The following is a 17763-nucleotide window of genomic DNA, read 5'->3' on the forward strand; positions in this document are numbered from 1 at the left end:
ATAAAAAATGCATAATTACCTCCTGTCCACTGCAAAGAGCTTCATGTACCTCACTTGTCCAAAACATTTGAGACACACACAATACTACTTGTCCAGGCCACTCCAGAACCCAGCTTTTTCTCTCAGCTTCTGGATACGCCTGAAAAAGTTAAATATAGAGCCAGTGTACCATAATGTAATAAGAAATGCGGTGCAATTCTATTAACATTTTTATTGACAATGCAAAAATCCAAAAGCAATTTTAGATGTCTTCTCCCTAGTCCCCCCCGCCAAATTTGTTATTTGATAAATACTTTTGAAATTTAAGGTCATTATCTTCSCACATTATGAAAATATTCACAACTTCCTAACTTCACACAAGTAATATTTTTCTGGTTGACAGTTTTCTTTTAGGAGTAAGCAAAATATTACAAGTCATAAATATAAGCCATATTAAATTCATCCCAAACCTATAACTTGATTTACAAAAACTCTCGTGTTCAAGGTGAATTTTAGGAAGTYAGGACTTAAAGAATAAACTATTTCCCTTCCTCCTGTAGCTTGTAAACTATTAGAAAATACATACTACAAAATCCATACCAGTCTTGATTTAGAAATAACATCATGTACACTCTTCAGCATAATATCTTCTACTTGAATTAACCACTTTTCCACTGCACCTCGAGCTTCAGACGTAGAAATCCTTGAAATCAGTTCTACATGCTCGCCTTCAGAACTATACATTGCCTTTATATCCAGATTGGGAAGAAAATGCAGTTTAGCAATGCCTTCAAAACACTTTTTCAAGTGAGGCTGAACTCTGAGAGGGTCTTTAGTCTCTGACAGGATCTCCAGCATTTCATCGTTAGATAAGAAAAAGAAGCTAGGATGGTGCGGGGGCGGGGGGGGGAGGGGGGGGAGCAAGAGAGAGAGAGAGGAGAAAAAAAGGACATCTGAATTATCAGGCACAACCAATTATTGCACAACCACATAAACATTCAGATTTTTTTTTTTTTTTAAATAACCAAAAAACATCATACCGGGGGAAAAAGAGACGCTTTTTCTCAAGATAAGCATTTAATCCCTTCATGATTTTGTCAAGAAGCTCATTACAGTTCTGAAGCTTCTCCAATAGCCCCGTCAAAGAAGTAGCAACAAGAACCTGTAACAACAAACATATACAAAATATGTTAGGAATTGTTTGCACAGCAGAGTCACTCAAATAGTTAATGGACAACTTTTTCTTCTTAGAAGCCCTAGAAAAACCAATGCGACAGCCCAYTATATATATTCTTTCTGAACCCATAAGCATTGATGAAATGGAGAAAGACTTGTTTTGTTAAAAAACCATTTTCCTCACCTTTGGGTCTTTGGCACAATACTTCATTATATCCTTCCAGTATCTATCCACAGTGTGAAAGAGACGCCCCTCCTCTGGCATTTGTTGCATAATATCCTCAGAAGAAAAAATGGGTTCCAAATAAAGCCACTGAGACTGAACTTTCAGCCATTCATCAATAATCTCCTGAATTTGAATTAGGCGACTTTCCCATTCCTTAAGAAAGATTTAATGAAAGTCATCTGAGTAATTCCAAATTTACCAGAAATAGAAAAAAAAAAAAAAAAACCCACCCTTTTTCTCATGAGAAACTTTGGAGATGAGATGCTTTTCTTATCATACCTTGATTTCCTTCTCAAATGGTTTAATGAAAGGTGATCCCCTCATTGTCTGAGTTTTCACAATCTGATCATCAAGAAGAGCTTGGATATCATCCACTGAAGACAGAATATGGACACCAGTGTCACGATACACACTTGTATTAAAGGAAATTGAAGCCCATGTTTCCATCATAGCATGCATTGCTTTCTCTAAAGAAAATTCCTACAGGGAGAAAACAAGATTTTAGTTCTTTTAACTTCATTCAGTCAATTAATATTTAAGTTTATCCATGCGAATTTTTGATCTCAGAGTAAACATTTTGATCTCAGAGTAAAAACTACTGATTTTTCTTAGTATTTCATTTTCTAATGAACAGGAAAAAAATACATCCAAGAAGTAACAACGATGTCCCATGAGATGACTGTTTACAGTCACTGCCATCATCTAATGGACCAAAGTCCCATCAGACCTCTTGCTGCGTAAGGGTAAAAACCCCAAAACAGACCCACTTCTCAATCATAAAAATCATCACTAAAAGATCAGACATGTATTTTAACTATCATATCTTCATACTTACCTTACTTGCACCTACACTTATAACTTCAAACTGTTCCAAATAAGGTGTTAGATTCTGCTTTAAAACTTTTCTCAGGGTAGTTCCAGAGTCTGGTGTTAAGTCATATCCTACTATATCTGACATCTGCTGCCAGTGACGAGCTCGTATGCCGGGGTTACAAAAGACAGTCACAACAGGAATATTTTCCTAATTGAGGAAAAACAATAGTAAAGTTTACTTATAAAAGTACAGAAATTTTCTRTGTGATAAGAACTGTGAAGGGTATGCATCATTTTAATCAGCTTGGATATGCACTTAAAATTCTGCTGTAGTAACTGATTTCAAAATCTTTTTGAAAAGTCTAAATGGATCCGTTTAGTGCCCAGTGAGGTGGACTGAAACTGGCTGTGCTGTGAAGCTCAGAGGATGGCAATCCACAGCATCAAGTGCAGCTGGAGGCCTGTCACTAGTGATGTACCCCAAGGGTCCACACAGGAGGGACACCTAATTAGAACTGGTTAATTAGAAAACACAAGGAGATGTTTCCTGCGACAGCAGTGACCATCCATTTAGATCAGACCAAGATTTACCCAGACCTATCCAGRCTGAATACTGAATTCAACCAATGTTACTAACATCTGCCACCCTCAAAATTTTCTACCTTAAAGTCTTTAATCTGCTCCAAAACTGAAGAACACATTGTCAGAATTGGATTTGCCTTTTTTTCTTCTTCTATTTTCTCTTCTACTACTTTTCTACGTTGTGCTATCTTTTCCCTTTCTTGCTTAATCTTCTTCTGCTTTTGCTGGAAGACTTTTGACATTTTGTATATCTCTCGAAAAAAGTCATCAATCTCTGCCTCCATGCTTTCCCCATTCAGGTCCAAAAAGTCTCCATCCATCCACCTGAGAAAAAAACAGGTAGAAAAACAGATAACATTTAATTTAATTATTATAATTATATATATATGTGACAAAAAACTACTTTTTTCCCCATGTAATGTCACACTGCATAAAATTCTATTATGCAACTAAAGATAGATTCATCTGGCCCTTGCACTTTGCTGTATAATGCCCTTAAGTTCTACACACTCTGAAATCATACAGCTGAGGGCACTCAAAAAAACATGGAAGTTAAGGTTTGAACAGAGGTCTACATATGCAATCAAAACAGCTTTTCAGATTTTCAAGAAAATCCACCCTGTTGAGTCACACCAAATTTGGTAACTTCCAAAGAGTACATGCATTGGTAAACAATCTCACTTAATTTYAACTCAGACATATTACAACTTCTGTGGTAAAATCTGGCCTCTAGAAAGCAGAGTCATTTGAGCACATCTACAACATAAACTGGACATGTATTACATTAACTATGTTTTGCATTACATACAGATTGTAGTCTTGTTAGTAAAAGTCCTTTCCTTTCTTGCATACAAAGTGGCTCACAACTAGCAAAATTCATCTCATGATTCTTAATGTATTTTGGGGCTTGTTACTGAATGATATAGTTACATCGCTAGAATGAATGACACCAAGTATGCAGCTATATTCCTTTGCATTATATTTAAAAATATATATAGATATAGAAATTATACTTCTATTATGCTTGAATTGCTACTAACTACTAATACTTAGAAGAAAGCAAATCACCTTCCGTAATTGACATAAATCCAACATGAATGTTTTACTCTCTTCAAATTACCTTTTTTCTGTTCGCTGCCATTTCAATATAAGACCAAAAAGTTTCTGATACGGTTCAATCTCAACTTTCACACTGTCGAGGAGTGGGAAGTCACTCAGTTTCCATTTGAAGAGAATCTCTTCTTTATTAATAAAAGTGACTGTTTCATCAGCCTCTTGTATGCGCTTCTGTAGTCCTCTCAGGTCAGTCACATACTGAAATTAAATAACTTTGAGTCTTGAGAGATATATATGTCTTGAGAGAGATATATAYTTCAAAATATCAAATTTTTTTTTATAATTCTAGATAACATGAATTAAAAATAGGACAAATCTTGCTCTCTGTTAAGAAAACAATATTTTTTCATGCCAAAGTTTTTGTGAAACAAAATTTATTTTTTGTAGACATCATTGCTACAAAAAACCAAAATTGTTTCCATGCTTATATTTTTTTCTACTTCTACTTTAATAGCATAAAACCTTTCTCAGATTGTTTAAGCCTTAAAATTCCACTGCTCAAAGAGGCAGACATAGGAATTCATTACATATCATTATGCCAAATGGGATTCCTAATCCTAGGATTTTGGTTTTACRTTTTGAAAAAGGTTTTGTTTAAATAAATAAATATGATAACCTGACAAATGAAAGGCATATTGGAGTGCTTATAAAAGACATTTAGAAAGTTGCAGTGTTTTAGAGCCATTGGCCAGGTCTTCATTAGTATAAAAAAGAACTTTTGAGATTTATATGAAAACAAAATCTCTAATAACTGCTTTCTAACCTGTTGTTATTTCTTTCAAATCCTTAACGGATGAAAATCAGATTACGAAATTTTGATCCTACTGAAGTTATTGATAAGAAACTTGTTAATTTCACTTTGGTCAAGCTTCACATAATATGCTTTATATAAGCCAGGGTAATAAGAAAAAAAAAAAATGAAAAGAAAGGAGGGCAAAGAAAAAAGAGAGAGCATTTTATCATTGCAGCAATAGGATAATAAACTTTTTACTTCACATTGGCTAACAGAACTGTTTTTAAAAATCTTCAAAAAAACATATATATAAAACATATAAAACATTTATACCAATTTTATACTATACAACAAGCAAACCTGTTGCATGCAATCCAGTTGTGAGTATTCTTCTAATTCTGACATACAACGCACCAGTCTGCCAATTTCTACCACCAGCCTCTCGTTTTTTTGCGTCAGTTCAGATTCCCTTTGAACTCGAGACTGTTCAATCAGCTACAAAACAATTAATTTGTGCTGAGGTTAAAAACAGACAAAAAGAATGCAAGTCCTTTCAAAAGCTACACATCTAGCACTAATTAAATAATCTGAGAACAAACAATATAATACAGAGAAACAGTTATCCCTGCATACATATCTCTATATTAAAATGAAGAACAAATTCTATTCTGAACATTTACTATTCTTTATACTAATAAAGAATCAAGAGAACACTGAAGTTTCTGACTCACTACATCACAGTCAGAGAAAAAGAATGCAAGATGAGTATAAACAAGCGGTAGAAAAGGAACCAATACACAGTCACACAGAGAAAATTAATTGTTGCATGCTTTCTATTAACAATTGCTGTCTAAGAAATTCAACTCCAGCTGTTCATTTAGTGATAGAACAAAATATCATTTCAACTAAATGATTTTCTGCTCAGAGGATTAACTTCTGTAAGAAAATGGCAGATATATTTTCAGTACTAGCTAATGACACGAGAGAATATGCACTTTTCTATGAATTACCTAGTACTGACCATAAACAAATTAACTAACACTTCGTGAAGATTTTCAGTTACAATGACTATTTTCCAGTATTTTTAAATCCTTCTACAATCATACTGGCCCACCGTTGATAAAAAAATAATAAAAAGGAATATACTTTTAAGTACTTGTACATTAATAGGATTTCATGGTTAGACACACTACTCTGCTACCAAAAAAAAAAAAAAAAAAAAAAAAAAAGCTTAAGCCAAGTCAAAAATCTAACAATTCTGAATGTACCATGGACAAATAAAACATTCTTACATCATCATGTTCATCAAAAACTTCATTAATTTTCTTTGGCCACAGAATAACTGTTGCATTCAATTCAAGATCTTCAGGAGCAAAGAGATATACATCTAAAAAATAATTAATTCGCTGATAGCACTCCTGTAAGAGAAATTTTATAAAAGTTTATGCATCATACATTTGTTTAAAATGCAGGGTGGGACAAAGCTATCTATAAAGACAAAAGTGAGAAGTAATTTTTCCATCATAAGAGGTTGGCTGCAGCAGTAAAAACCTTCATATATTAACAAAATCTTTGGGCACTGAAAGCGATCACGATAGGCAATGACTGCTTTTACACTAAACTCCACATTTGAATGTTAAATATTCCAATACATTTTTTTTTTGTTTTGGTTTCCCTTTTTTTTCAGACACTGAAGTATCTACACAAACATCACTAGGCCAAACATCTTATAATCTACTATATTATACAAAAGCCATGTGACATGCCACATTCTGCACATCTTCTAACCTGCATGCAGAACACGAGAGGACAGAATTATAAACCCAGCTTGTCTATTGAGGCAAGGCATCTGCAAAGATCAAGCAGGATTTCCCGGTTTTGTCYGAAATAGCAATTAGTTTATTCTTAAGTGCAGCATGAACAGACAAATGGTGTCTATGCTTGCAAATAAAATCTGTATTTGTGCAGGCCAGTATGTTTAAAACAAAAATGAAAGGAATAATCAGTTACCTTGATCCTTAAAAACAGTTCCTGAATACCTTTGGTTTTGGCCTTCTTTATGTAAGCTATTGTTTCCATCATTTCCTCTGTAGTCTCTGGAACTTTTAATGCACGTTCTTTGATTGCTTCAAATTCCCTGCATATCCTATGATTTTTTAATATATAAAACATATAAAAATGTCAAGGTTTTGTTTTCACTGTCTTTTAGTTCTGCTTTCATGGAATTAAAGATCCAATTATATTTTTAATTATCACCATTGTACAGCTCTACAAATTGATGAAATTAAATAGAGAATCTGAACAAGCAAAGTCTAGTAGAATATCATCCATTATTCTACGAAAATTAACAAGTTTGAATCTTGTGGTATTCTTTTGAAAAGAAGGTTCAATTACTCTTAATAAGTAAAAAAAATTAAGCACAGTCTCAGAGTCATCATTAGCACTCACACACACACACACACCCCCCTCTGGCAAGTGTTTTGCCATTTTTATGATATAGAATCACTGTGAAACTGGACTGTAACTCAAAAAATTTTAACCTARTAATTCAGTATTATTTCATAAGAACTTAATCAATACTTGCTAATTATCCTTTAAAATTCATTAGTGTTATTAGGCGTCATAATCTACASAAAATTAGGAGATAGCTATCATAAATATCAAGGTGATCATTTCCTGGACAGTGCAGAAGTATTGTATTTCATGCTTAAAATGTCAAATTGGTAATAAAGCCGCTTGATCTTTGAACTCCCCCAGTATGCAAGTCCAGTGATAATATTGCTCCCCTGCTAGTTTTTGAGTCAGGAATACAAAGAAAAGATTATCAGCTCATACAACTTGAATGATATCTTGATTTAGTCAAGACAGTTCACTAAACAGAAGCATGATATTTTTACCTTTCTTCTATGTTCATTTAATATGTACAGAAAGAAAAATCTACTTACTTTTCATTTTCCTCTCTGTGATTTGCAACTATTCTTTCCATTAGAATTTTTGCAAAGCTTTTTGCCTTATCAGCCAAACCTTGCTTTAAATCATCACAGTCCAAATGGATCATAGGGAAAGTAGCCAGTGGTGGTAAACTCATGATTTCCTTAGAGAGGGTGAAGAACTCATCTATGAACTTTAAAAGGACATTAAAGATTTAACACTACAGAGCTATCATTTAACTACTTAGCTCAGTGAATAAGTATTACACATCAAGGAAAACACATAATCACTTGTTCTATTTACTACATAGACTTCCAGGGAAAAAAAGTTCATGGTGTAGATTTGCAGGTAGTTGATTTGATTTTTAGCTTAAGGCTGAGCACCTGTTTCCCCCGTGCTCAGGGAAACCTGCACCATTTTTGTTAAGCCCACTGCACATTAAATATAATACATAAAATGTAGAATTAAAAAACTTACAGCAGTATATTCATCAAAACTGTGYTCTTCTGCTTCAAATCTTTCTATCTGTGCACATGCAGTTCCATCTATAAGCCAGCCATATCTTTCAACTACAATTGAATAATCATATTGATAGCATAATGCAAACAAACAAACAACAGTAAGATAATGATTTCAGAAAAGTAGCAGAGTGATTCTGRATACATTCTTCTACTACTTACCATATTTTTCAAAACATTCTTTTGGACCTTCTAGGTTGTCCCTCATGTACTTTTTCAGTGCAGATGTGGCCCATGCTATGACATGATTAGGAAGCTCAGTGTCCAAGGTTGTAGTGCCTCCCGTTARCCAAGAATGTACTGTTTGGATATTCTATTACAAGTGCAAATCATGATTATTTAATTTAAACAAAACAAAAGCAATACAGGCATATACCTATTTCAAAAGTAGCCCACAGCCAAGCTCAAAATTAAATTGTACCACAGAAATATGAGACCTTAATTGAGCCTATGGTCAGATGCTTCATATACATCTACAGTAACTCTTACTGATTCAATTAGTTAAATAAGAAACATAGAACATAGGTGGCATTTAACTAAACRATCCTGGCTAACACAAAAACTGAGCTCTATCCTATGTGCAGACACAATTAAAACCAAAAAACTTCCTTAAAGTTCAGAACTCAAGGTCAAGGTCTACAGTCCAATTGACAGGGATGACCTAAAGCCCACTGAAAGGCTGTCACACTGGTTCCTGCGACACAAATCTTCACATTTTGCACAATTAGTTGTTAGGATTCAGGGCTTTTCTTTTTCTTATAATGAGGAGAAACATCAACTCCTATTTTCCTTGTTTTTCTTTGGGGACTTTAAAGATCAATACAAACTTATTGTAAATTCTTTCTATTCTATTCTATTCTTCTAAGAATTCCRTTCTTTCCTGGATAAACATTCAATATAGCTTTCATTTGCAGTAATCAACAAGTAGAGAACTGTTCATGAACACAAACATAGCTGATTACAGCAATCTGTAGTTGACTGTGTAAATTATTCATGAACAATAAATAACTAAATGGGTTTCAGAGCTTGAGATTCTGGGAACCATCAAGAACCATGTCATGAACTCTGAATTTTCAAATGGGAAAAAAAAAAAAAAACCTTCAAGTGGCATTCTGCTTCCCTTTAGTATGGTAATCAGGATCCTAAAACATTAGTTAATGTTTTAGGTGTTTAACTCAGTGCTTTAAAACACATTGAGTTAACATAATACATATTTAAAYGAAGATAAATACACACCTGAAGAGTTTGTCCTATCCGAGTCACTATAAACAGAATTGCTTCCTCCAGGTCTTGGAAGCTTGGATAAAATTCAATTTTTTCATCATCAAGAGTCAATTCCATCTTAAATATAGGCAGACAACTTCTGTCTTCAGGATCAAAAAGCTTCACAAAAGCTTCAACAGTTCTTCTCAGTAATTCTTTCAGCTAGAAAACAACATAGCTAGTAAATACTAGTTGCAAGCAAAAATGCTCTTTTTATCTTTCCCTTCATTCAGTAATTGATTATTTCTATTCCTTTCAGCACTATTGGTCTTCTTCAAGAATAACTGAACTAGTGCAAAAGTTTCTAATAACTTCAGTGGATATTAGATCCAACCATTAAGGAACACAAACTAATACATAAACAAAACCTCTGTAAAGTTCATGCACCTATTCCTGCTCTAAAAATAAACCTATTATTAATACATGCTATAAGTATAATTTTTTGAGCATATGGCAATGATTTGCTTAGAATACTATACCAGTATTTTTCTACAAAGTCTCTAAAGACTTGATCCAAAAAAGTCTTCTTGAATTGCTGTGAAGATATATTCTCAGTCATTAAAATATTCATAATGTAAACAACTGATTATATTGGTTCACTGTTAATTGCAGARAAAAATTCAGTAAACTGAGAAGTTTGAAAGAAAGTCTCAGCCCGAAATTAGTTATTTCATTTGCATTAACTATAACTTATTTACTGTTATTTACTTACTATTACRAATCAAAACCACAGGCAAATCGTAAAACAAAAAATTAAGTGAAAAACATTCTGAACAACAGAGAAAAATATGTTTGCAAGTTGTGCCGCACTACCTGTGCCACCTGTACACACAACAGTAGGGCAGGACCTTAGGTTTATTTGCATTGCTATTTTTGCTTCCAGGTAAAAGGTAAGGTTGTGTTCGTTTTCCATACTACTATTACATGTAATTGTATTAAGAAGAGTGATAAGAAAGGTCCTGAAAATACCAAAATAGTTCCTTAAGCCATCTGAATGCCTAGTTTGTAGAACGGTAGATTCTTTGTCTAAAAAGTGCAAGAAAAACAAGCATACAAAACGACATCAATATTTTAAATACGGGAGGTTAAAACTACTAAAAAAAAAGAATTACAATGTTGTTGAATTATTTTATGGACGACTAAAAAAAATTGAATTACAATATTATTTAATTATTTTATGCACAGTTAACAGTGATCAAATAAAGAGGWTCCATATGATATGAAGTGTTGTCTAATGAAAGAATTGCCTAAAATTCACAATTAATTTTCCATAAGCAGGAAAGGTTTTTTTTTTTACCTGATTAGACATAAGTGTGGCCACACTGTTATAGAAAGAGTCAGCCTTATCCAACTTAACACCATCAAGGGCCTTCTTCTGAGTAAAGAGATTGATGACTTTGGGATACCATGTATTCATTATTTTCTCCTCTGAATTTGAGCAGCTTGAATTTACACTAGTCTTTAAAGACTCACAGTCAATTGGGCCTTCTGATCTAGATAAGATTATAGACAACTGTATAAACCAAATTGAAACACAAATGCAGTAAAGYAATACTAATGCTACGCACATTCTCACAAACTCATTCTTCCTTGGGAAAAAAAGCACGGTGGGAACCTAAGCATCATTTCTGCAGTCTTAAAAGAAGGAAAAACAACAACAAAAAAAAAGAAAGCAAAAAAAAAAACCACAAAAACTGAGAAAGTAAAGCAAAAATGATGAGGAGAAAGACACAGAAAATAATTTATTTTCACTCTTGAAAAATTAAGTGATGAAAAACAGTAAAAAATAACATAATTAGTATTATCATAGATTACCAATGGAGCCAGGAGGGGGAAAACAAACAAACAAAAACCCCCACCTCTTTCAAATCTCAGTTCAATCAGACTTTTATGGGGACTGTGACACTGAGATGAACTAAATTRTGAAAATATCAATAGAAGTAAATGCTGAAGACCAGTAAAAAGGGCTGGTGATATCAGCAATTTAAGGGCAGAGACACATGAGAGAAAAATAAAAGTTAAAATAATTACGCAGTAATACGAAGTTACCCTCTCATAAAACMCAAATAACACATTAAAATGTTTTATAACTAGTCTCAATAACAGGTAGACAAACTTCTTTTTTATCACCAGCTTCAGAAATACATATATATTTGTTAATAATTCATCACAACAGAATTTACCTGAAAGTTGATGCATCCACTATGAGTAAATCAGAGAATGCTGTATAACCAATGTCCAGTAAACTTTTTAGTATAGGGTGAACAATGTGCAAGTTAGAAAGTATTTGCTCTTTTGCTTGGATAAAGCTGTTATGCCATGGTCTAGAAAAGTCCAGGCCTCTGAAAAATCAACATATATATACAAGTAATTGAAGAGTTCAGATAGAATTTGAATGTACCATTTTGAAACATAACATGTTCTATTAAATAGGTTATTCTCTAACACCAACACTTAAATAAGTAACGACAGATATCCCCAGCACAACGCAGCACATGTTATTAAGAAAATTTGTTCAACAATCAACAATTTTACACTCCAGGATTTTTTTTTTAAATCACCTGTTCTTCCCAAAGGACTACCAATGGAAGCTTTTAACTTCCTCAGTGGCTAATGAGAAGCATCTATCATCAGTAGTCAGATGACAGACATTTTGATGCTTCTACAAAATGTGCAACTCAGATATTTTTGCTCTAACTGCTCCAATTCCTCTTCTATTTTAATAACACGTAAAATAATTTGGCTTTCTTTCTTAAGGTTTCATCCCACAACATGGAAGTCAGATGACACCTTAAGAGTGAGTGCAGCTTCAGAATGTCACACTACTGCATAATGCTGCTGTCTGACWGTGACTGCCGCCTCGCACACACACTTGTATTGTCTGAGCATTCAGGGCCATTTACAGACATTAGTGCTAAACAGCAAATGCAGAAATAAAAAATAAGCATTGCCCATACTAACACTTGGGGAAGCTTTTTGACAAAGACATTCAAATAGAATATCCTCTGCAGAATGAAAATAATTTCTGATTAATACACTACAGCATTAATATAACGCCATAATTGTGCTCACACAAGTCAAAAACTCTCACACAGCTGAACGTGTTTGCCTGTGAGCTATTTGCTAACTTAATTAACTCACAGAGGTGACACAGGCAAAGGTGCCTCCTCTTCGTCTTCAAGCCCTTTGACATCTGGTTTAATGAGAACACTTCGCACTAGAAAAATAACGAATATATGAACATTAAAAGTCTATTAAGCCCTGTAATTTCTCAGTCTTTTTCAAGGTAGGACCAAGAATATGGAATGATGAAAATTCAACTACATCATCCAGGTCTTCCAACCCAGGTTTCTCCCAAGGTAACCTGAAATTGGAATTTTTGGTGAGTACCAATAAGGAATCAGGTGGCTCACATCCAATCATTCTATCTTTTATTCATCAAGATTTTTAGAGCATCTAGCATTTAAATAATTATTTGTGGCAATTTGGTTGAATATAAGTATAGTTGGATACTATTGATGACATTTAAAGTTAGTAATATTCTAAATAACGTGATGTGATATTAATCTTTTTGAAAAAGATAAACCATGCACAGAATTTGTGGCAAGATTGGACACATTTTTGTTTTCATATACTTTAAAACATGTTTTAAAGAGAACAGTTTCAAAATCACAGTTTAGAAGTAGAAGCAAGTTGGACACAGCTATATTAGCATTTTGTTATTAACTGGAAACTTGCTCATACATACAATGCAGCATCAGAAAAGATTGGATGAGCTCAAGGCAATACTAGATAAAAAGCTTGAAAACTTGCCGTTTCTGAAAAACCAAAAACTAAAGAATGAATGACTGATATATGAAAARGCAGAAAATAAAAACATCAATACATCCTTGCATCAAATTAGCTAAACATGTTTAAGTAAGGTCATCTGCAAAGAGCCTTTTTCTCCATGGACTCTCCAGTTGCCTTTGCCTGCCTGAACTTTGTCTTCAGATGATTAAGGTAACTTTTTCAACAGCCAAAATAAAACTAGAAGTTTTTGCCTTAAATGTTTTTGAGAAACGAGTGGCTGAAGCCACCGACTTAAAGAAATCAATTGACTTAGAAGACAATCATGCTTGGCTCAAAGCATAGGTTAGAAAAATAAAATTAGCAGCTCATCATATGTACATACTAGCATTTTTGTTTAAGTATGCAGTTTGTAGCACTTACCCACACATCTCTTCATACTCTTCTCAAAATCCATTACTACCTCCCCCAAGAGTGTTTCAGCTAATAGTTGTCTATCTTGGCCTTCCATGAGTGACTCTGGCACCAATGTGAGCATGGCCATCAGCCACTCCTGCTGAATGGGAACCACCGGGTTACTTTGCACACATTTCTTCATGAAGAGATAATTGATCTAAAAAAACAATATTGTTACAGGTCTGATAACCAACCATTTAAATACTTCTGCATCACATTTTACAATAAAATCTCTCCTTACTCATTGTTATAACTGGTATGTGACACAATCAATGTTTCTAAGTATGCAATGACCAGCACACTGACAGCTGCTCCAAGCTTGGTGAAATGGTCTCCCTGTCTCACTGCTCATATACTAAGTATTGTACTTTTCAGCATGGCATTTTCTTTGTTTCTCTGCTAAGTTTCATAGCTGACCCCAACAGAGTCCAAGGCACAGATTATTGTTCTTTGGATATAATACTCATATAGCAAAGTAAAAGAACAAGTGGCTTTTAAAATAAAATGCCAGAGAAATTGGGGTTTATACTCGACTGATTATTTATTTTATTAAGGAAAAGACGATCTGAATCTCTACAGTTTTTAGAATTAATTTTATCATATTAGCTAGGAAATTGTAAACAAGTTTCCCTCTGGCTATTTAATGTAAATATTTCAGTGTGGGTTCAAAGTAACTCTCAGAGATAAACTCTTATGTAAAAAAATACACACATAAAATGCATAATTTGCACATGTCCATTCTGCCTTCAAATCAGATGAACAATACCAAAGATTGCTTTTTGTACAGGTTAATACATGATTAATGAGCTCAAATGCAAAACTGAGGCCCATTAGAATATTTTCTAAGTAACGACCCTTAAGAAAGGTTTAGTTCTAATCTTACATTACTGGCATACACATTTCTATAACAGAAAATACTCCTAGTGAACTGTGACAAAAAATTCACAGCTTAGCTTAACGTATTTTTCTTCAAGACAGCTGCAAAAAGCTTTTCTTATTTAACCTCTCCTAATTCCATAAAAGAGACATAATTCTTCTGAATAGAGAGATCATTCAGTATTTCATTTTAAAGAAGTAGAATTTAAACTCACTCTTCGTTTTTTCTGCTCACTGTTCATCTGAATAAAAAAAAACAAAATAAACTCCAATGTATTAGCAATTTAACAAAACATACACATATATAATTTTGCTCTCATAATTTAATACTACTRCTATGCAAAAACTTTATTCGGTCGACCTGTAGGTATCAATTGCAATAGGAAATAATACATATAAATGTTTATATATGTATTTTACATATAAATACACATATATAGATTTACAGATCTATTTACCTACATATAAATCCATTTATACATCTATACCCACATATAAATCTATTTATAAATTACTAATGATTGAGGTAAGTATCTTTAAGTATTAAAAAAAGCATAAGTGTCCTGAAAACAAAGAGCAATATAGGTAACAGTTAAAACAACAACTTCTGAGTAGTTGTACACTCACAGTTGAAGGTAGTTCTGGGATAGGAGGTACAGGACCTCTTTGCTGTTTTTCTTCCATGGACACATGATAGAGTTTTAAAGCTCGATCAATTCTAGAATAAAATACACAGTTAGAAGTGCTTTAAAGTGATTAAAACTACAAATAAAACCTAAAACTACAAATGAAATATGCTAAAATATTTCTCCTGTTTTTAATCTTTCATCTGAATGAAAAAACTGCTTTTTTTTTTTTCAATAATATTACTACAAACATTGCAATCTTAGTCCACAAATTCCTGGTGCTGTAAATGAAAAGAACATCAGAGATTCTATCAAGTACGCTTCTATTACTCCTGGTTTTAGATGGAAAATATTCAGCGTTATGCAAGTGACTTCAAAACCCTCTAAATTAAACAGATGCCATTATAATTTCTCAGATATTAAAGGTGTAGTAGTAATTCTTTAATTTTAAATTTCAATATCATTTATTGGATAACATGGAACTCACATTAACTGGTTAAGCATCTTTTGTTGTTCTTTGACTCTTCGGTGTGTTAATAGTTTGTTCCGTAATGGGGAAGCACCAGACGTGACTGTTGAGGGTAACACAATAGGAAGAAACAAAGTTCTCATWGTCCTTTTATTAGAAGGGGATGTTGCTCCATTTGAGTGCGCCATCTAAAATCATAACAAAAAACAAAGCAATAGAACACAACTAATCCTATCCCCAGGGCAGTTTACAAGATGCATATATGAAGTTGAACTTAAATAAGCAGAAATACTAGATGACCTCTGAGGTCCTCTCCAACCTTAAACATTCTATGATACTATGATTTCCAGAGTCTAGGTACTAAAGGTTTGGCTTCAGCAAACAGAAAAACACTGTACGTGCTCAACAAAAGGTGCATATAAAGTCTAAAATGTATAGGAGAAAGGAATTACTGATCTAATAAATTAAGATTAATATATTGTACAAAAATAAAGGGTTCCCAATGAAAAGGTGAGTGGTAACCCAGTAAACATACGATTCCAGTCAGGATGTGTGCCAGGTGGATAGGTGGGAATTTTCCATCGTGATACTAGTTTTGGAGTGATGGGCTGTGCAATAGGATAATTGAGACAAGCCTGTGTTTGAAGAAGGAGCCYGATATTTGGACGTGAAGAGCCAAAAAAGAGTGACCATGGTTAAAAATACTTGGTAACCAAAGTTGGATTAACCTTGGCCTCAGAGAAAGGGAAAAACTGCTGCTCGGCTGGGCCCCAGCGCTGCGAGAGTGTTTTCCTAGCCGCTCTGTCTTACTCCCTGCTGAGTGCAAGTTACATTTTAGGATCCCAGAAGATACAATACAACATCCCCCAGGAAATATGGTGCCCACCCCTGCAAACTCACAGCTGTACTTCAATCTTTCTTGCAGGGGAACAGAAAGGAAAATCTAAGTCCTAAATTAGTCCTATATGTTCTAGAAAAGAATATTAAAACGGGGAGGAGGGAAAGAAATACRGACAGAAACAAAGATTAGCTAAACAGAGACCAAGAAGCCGTGCCCTTTTCCCAGCAATTCGCCCTGCCCAGTCGCGACGGGGGCTGCAGACCCGACGGGAAGACGTTAGGAACGGGAAGACGCCAGGGCCTGGGGCCGAGGCGCACGCCCCGCTCCGCTCCGCTCTACTCACCTCTGCGGCGCCGCGGCCGAGGCGCCTCGCGACAGCGTCGCGGTTGCCGCGGAGACGGGGGCGGGTGGGGCCGCGGCAGCCGTTAACGGCCGCGGCCGGCGGCGATGCTTACGGCAACCCGAACCAGCGGCGGCGCGGCGCGCCCGGAGCGCAGCGCCCAGCGGGAGCCGCGAGCCGCGCCCCAAACCAGCCGTTCCGCCGACGGCCACAGCCCCCTCGCGACCAGGGCAGACCGGGCTCCTCCCGGGGAGSGATAATTAGCTGCACAGGTTGTAGAGCAGGCAGCAGCACCTGCCTAGAGCCTACTGCTAACAAGGGTCACCTGGCCACAACAAAAAAGCCGTTTCAGGGCCTATTAATTCCATGCAATGGGTATTTATTGTGCATTTGCACAACAGCAGATTAGTCGTAATTTTTGAGGGAAAGAAATAGCAGAATCTTGGAAAAGATCTTGTCTGAAACGTCCCAACCCGACACAAGCTTAAATACACGCAAATCAAGCCATTAAATCCCTCTCCTCCAGTTTTCTGTCTGCACAAAGCACATTAAACCTTTTTAATTCTAATCACGGCGAGGATACTTAAAGTACATATATAATATCCTCAGTTGTTGCCGCTAAGCTGCTCCACTTGACAAAACTGCAAATGGAAATTCTACAGACCTACCCACACCTGCTGCTTTCGCTGAAGAGACTTCATGCCCTAATTTTAGGTCTGTGTGGGTGGAGCCCTCTCACCACAGAGACTGGAGCAGCAAAAGACGAAGAGAAATTCGTGACTTAGAACCGTTTGAGAAATCCCCAGGCACCTTCCCAACAGGTGCTGCAACTCAGTGGCAGCTGCGTTTTAGCTCACTCCAGACACCTCATATTCTTGGGCCAAATCTTCGGCACAAACAGCGGGTTGTGCAGACTTCTCCAGGAGTTTCACCCATCTGCACAATGCCTAGGAAAAGAGCGCTCCTTCGGACGGCCGTTTGCCAGACSGCGGAGACCCCTTTCCCGAGCAGAATTCTGCCGCCTCAGCC

The 17763-nt window shown here is 35.3% G+C and overlaps 1 protein-coding gene across 1 annotated transcript in view; it reads right to left on the bottom strand.

The window, feature by feature from the left end:
• DNAH12 (dynein axonemal heavy chain 12) overlaps nucleotides 1-17413 on the bottom strand; it is a 54643-nt gene extending 37230 nt beyond the window's left edge. The window contains exons 1-23 of the mRNA XM_026035415.1: nucleotides 17403-17413; nucleotides 15572-15741; nucleotides 15086-15176; nucleotides 14674-14700; nucleotides 13550-13739; nucleotides 12479-12554; nucleotides 11521-11679; nucleotides 10635-10830; nucleotides 9311-9499; nucleotides 8237-8387; nucleotides 8034-8125; nucleotides 7571-7749; nucleotides 6636-6771; nucleotides 5918-6043; nucleotides 4986-5120; nucleotides 3897-4090; nucleotides 2857-3100; nucleotides 2217-2402; nucleotides 1661-1861; nucleotides 1340-1534; nucleotides 1020-1141; nucleotides 580-862; nucleotides 20-139 (exon numbers count right to left, since the gene is read on the bottom strand). Of these exons, the coding sequence (XP_025891200.1) occupies nucleotides 20-139; nucleotides 580-862; nucleotides 1020-1141; nucleotides 1340-1534; nucleotides 1661-1861; nucleotides 2217-2402; nucleotides 2857-3100; nucleotides 3897-4090; nucleotides 4986-5120; nucleotides 5918-6043; nucleotides 6636-6771; nucleotides 7571-7749; nucleotides 8034-8125; nucleotides 8237-8387; nucleotides 9311-9499; nucleotides 10635-10830; nucleotides 11521-11679; nucleotides 12479-12554; nucleotides 13550-13739; nucleotides 14674-14700; nucleotides 15086-15176; nucleotides 15572-15741 (3462 nt within the window). The 5' untranslated portion in view covers nucleotides 17403-17413. The remainder of the gene's footprint in view (nucleotides 1-19; nucleotides 140-579; nucleotides 863-1019; nucleotides 1142-1339; nucleotides 1535-1660; nucleotides 1862-2216; nucleotides 2403-2856; nucleotides 3101-3896; nucleotides 4091-4985; nucleotides 5121-5917; nucleotides 6044-6635; nucleotides 6772-7570; nucleotides 7750-8033; nucleotides 8126-8236; nucleotides 8388-9310; nucleotides 9500-10634; nucleotides 10831-11520; nucleotides 11680-12478; nucleotides 12555-13549; nucleotides 13740-14673; nucleotides 14701-15085; nucleotides 15177-15571; nucleotides 15742-17402) is intronic.
• Nucleotides 17414-17763: the final 350 nt, after the last annotated feature.

Source organism: Nothoprocta perdicaria, unplaced genomic scaffold, assembly GCF_003342845.1.
Source record: "Nothoprocta perdicaria isolate Ctin4 unplaced genomic scaffold, notPer1 scaffold_16, whole genome shotgun sequence".
NCBI lineage: Eukaryota > Metazoa > Chordata > Aves > Tinamiformes > Tinamidae > Nothoprocta > Nothoprocta perdicaria.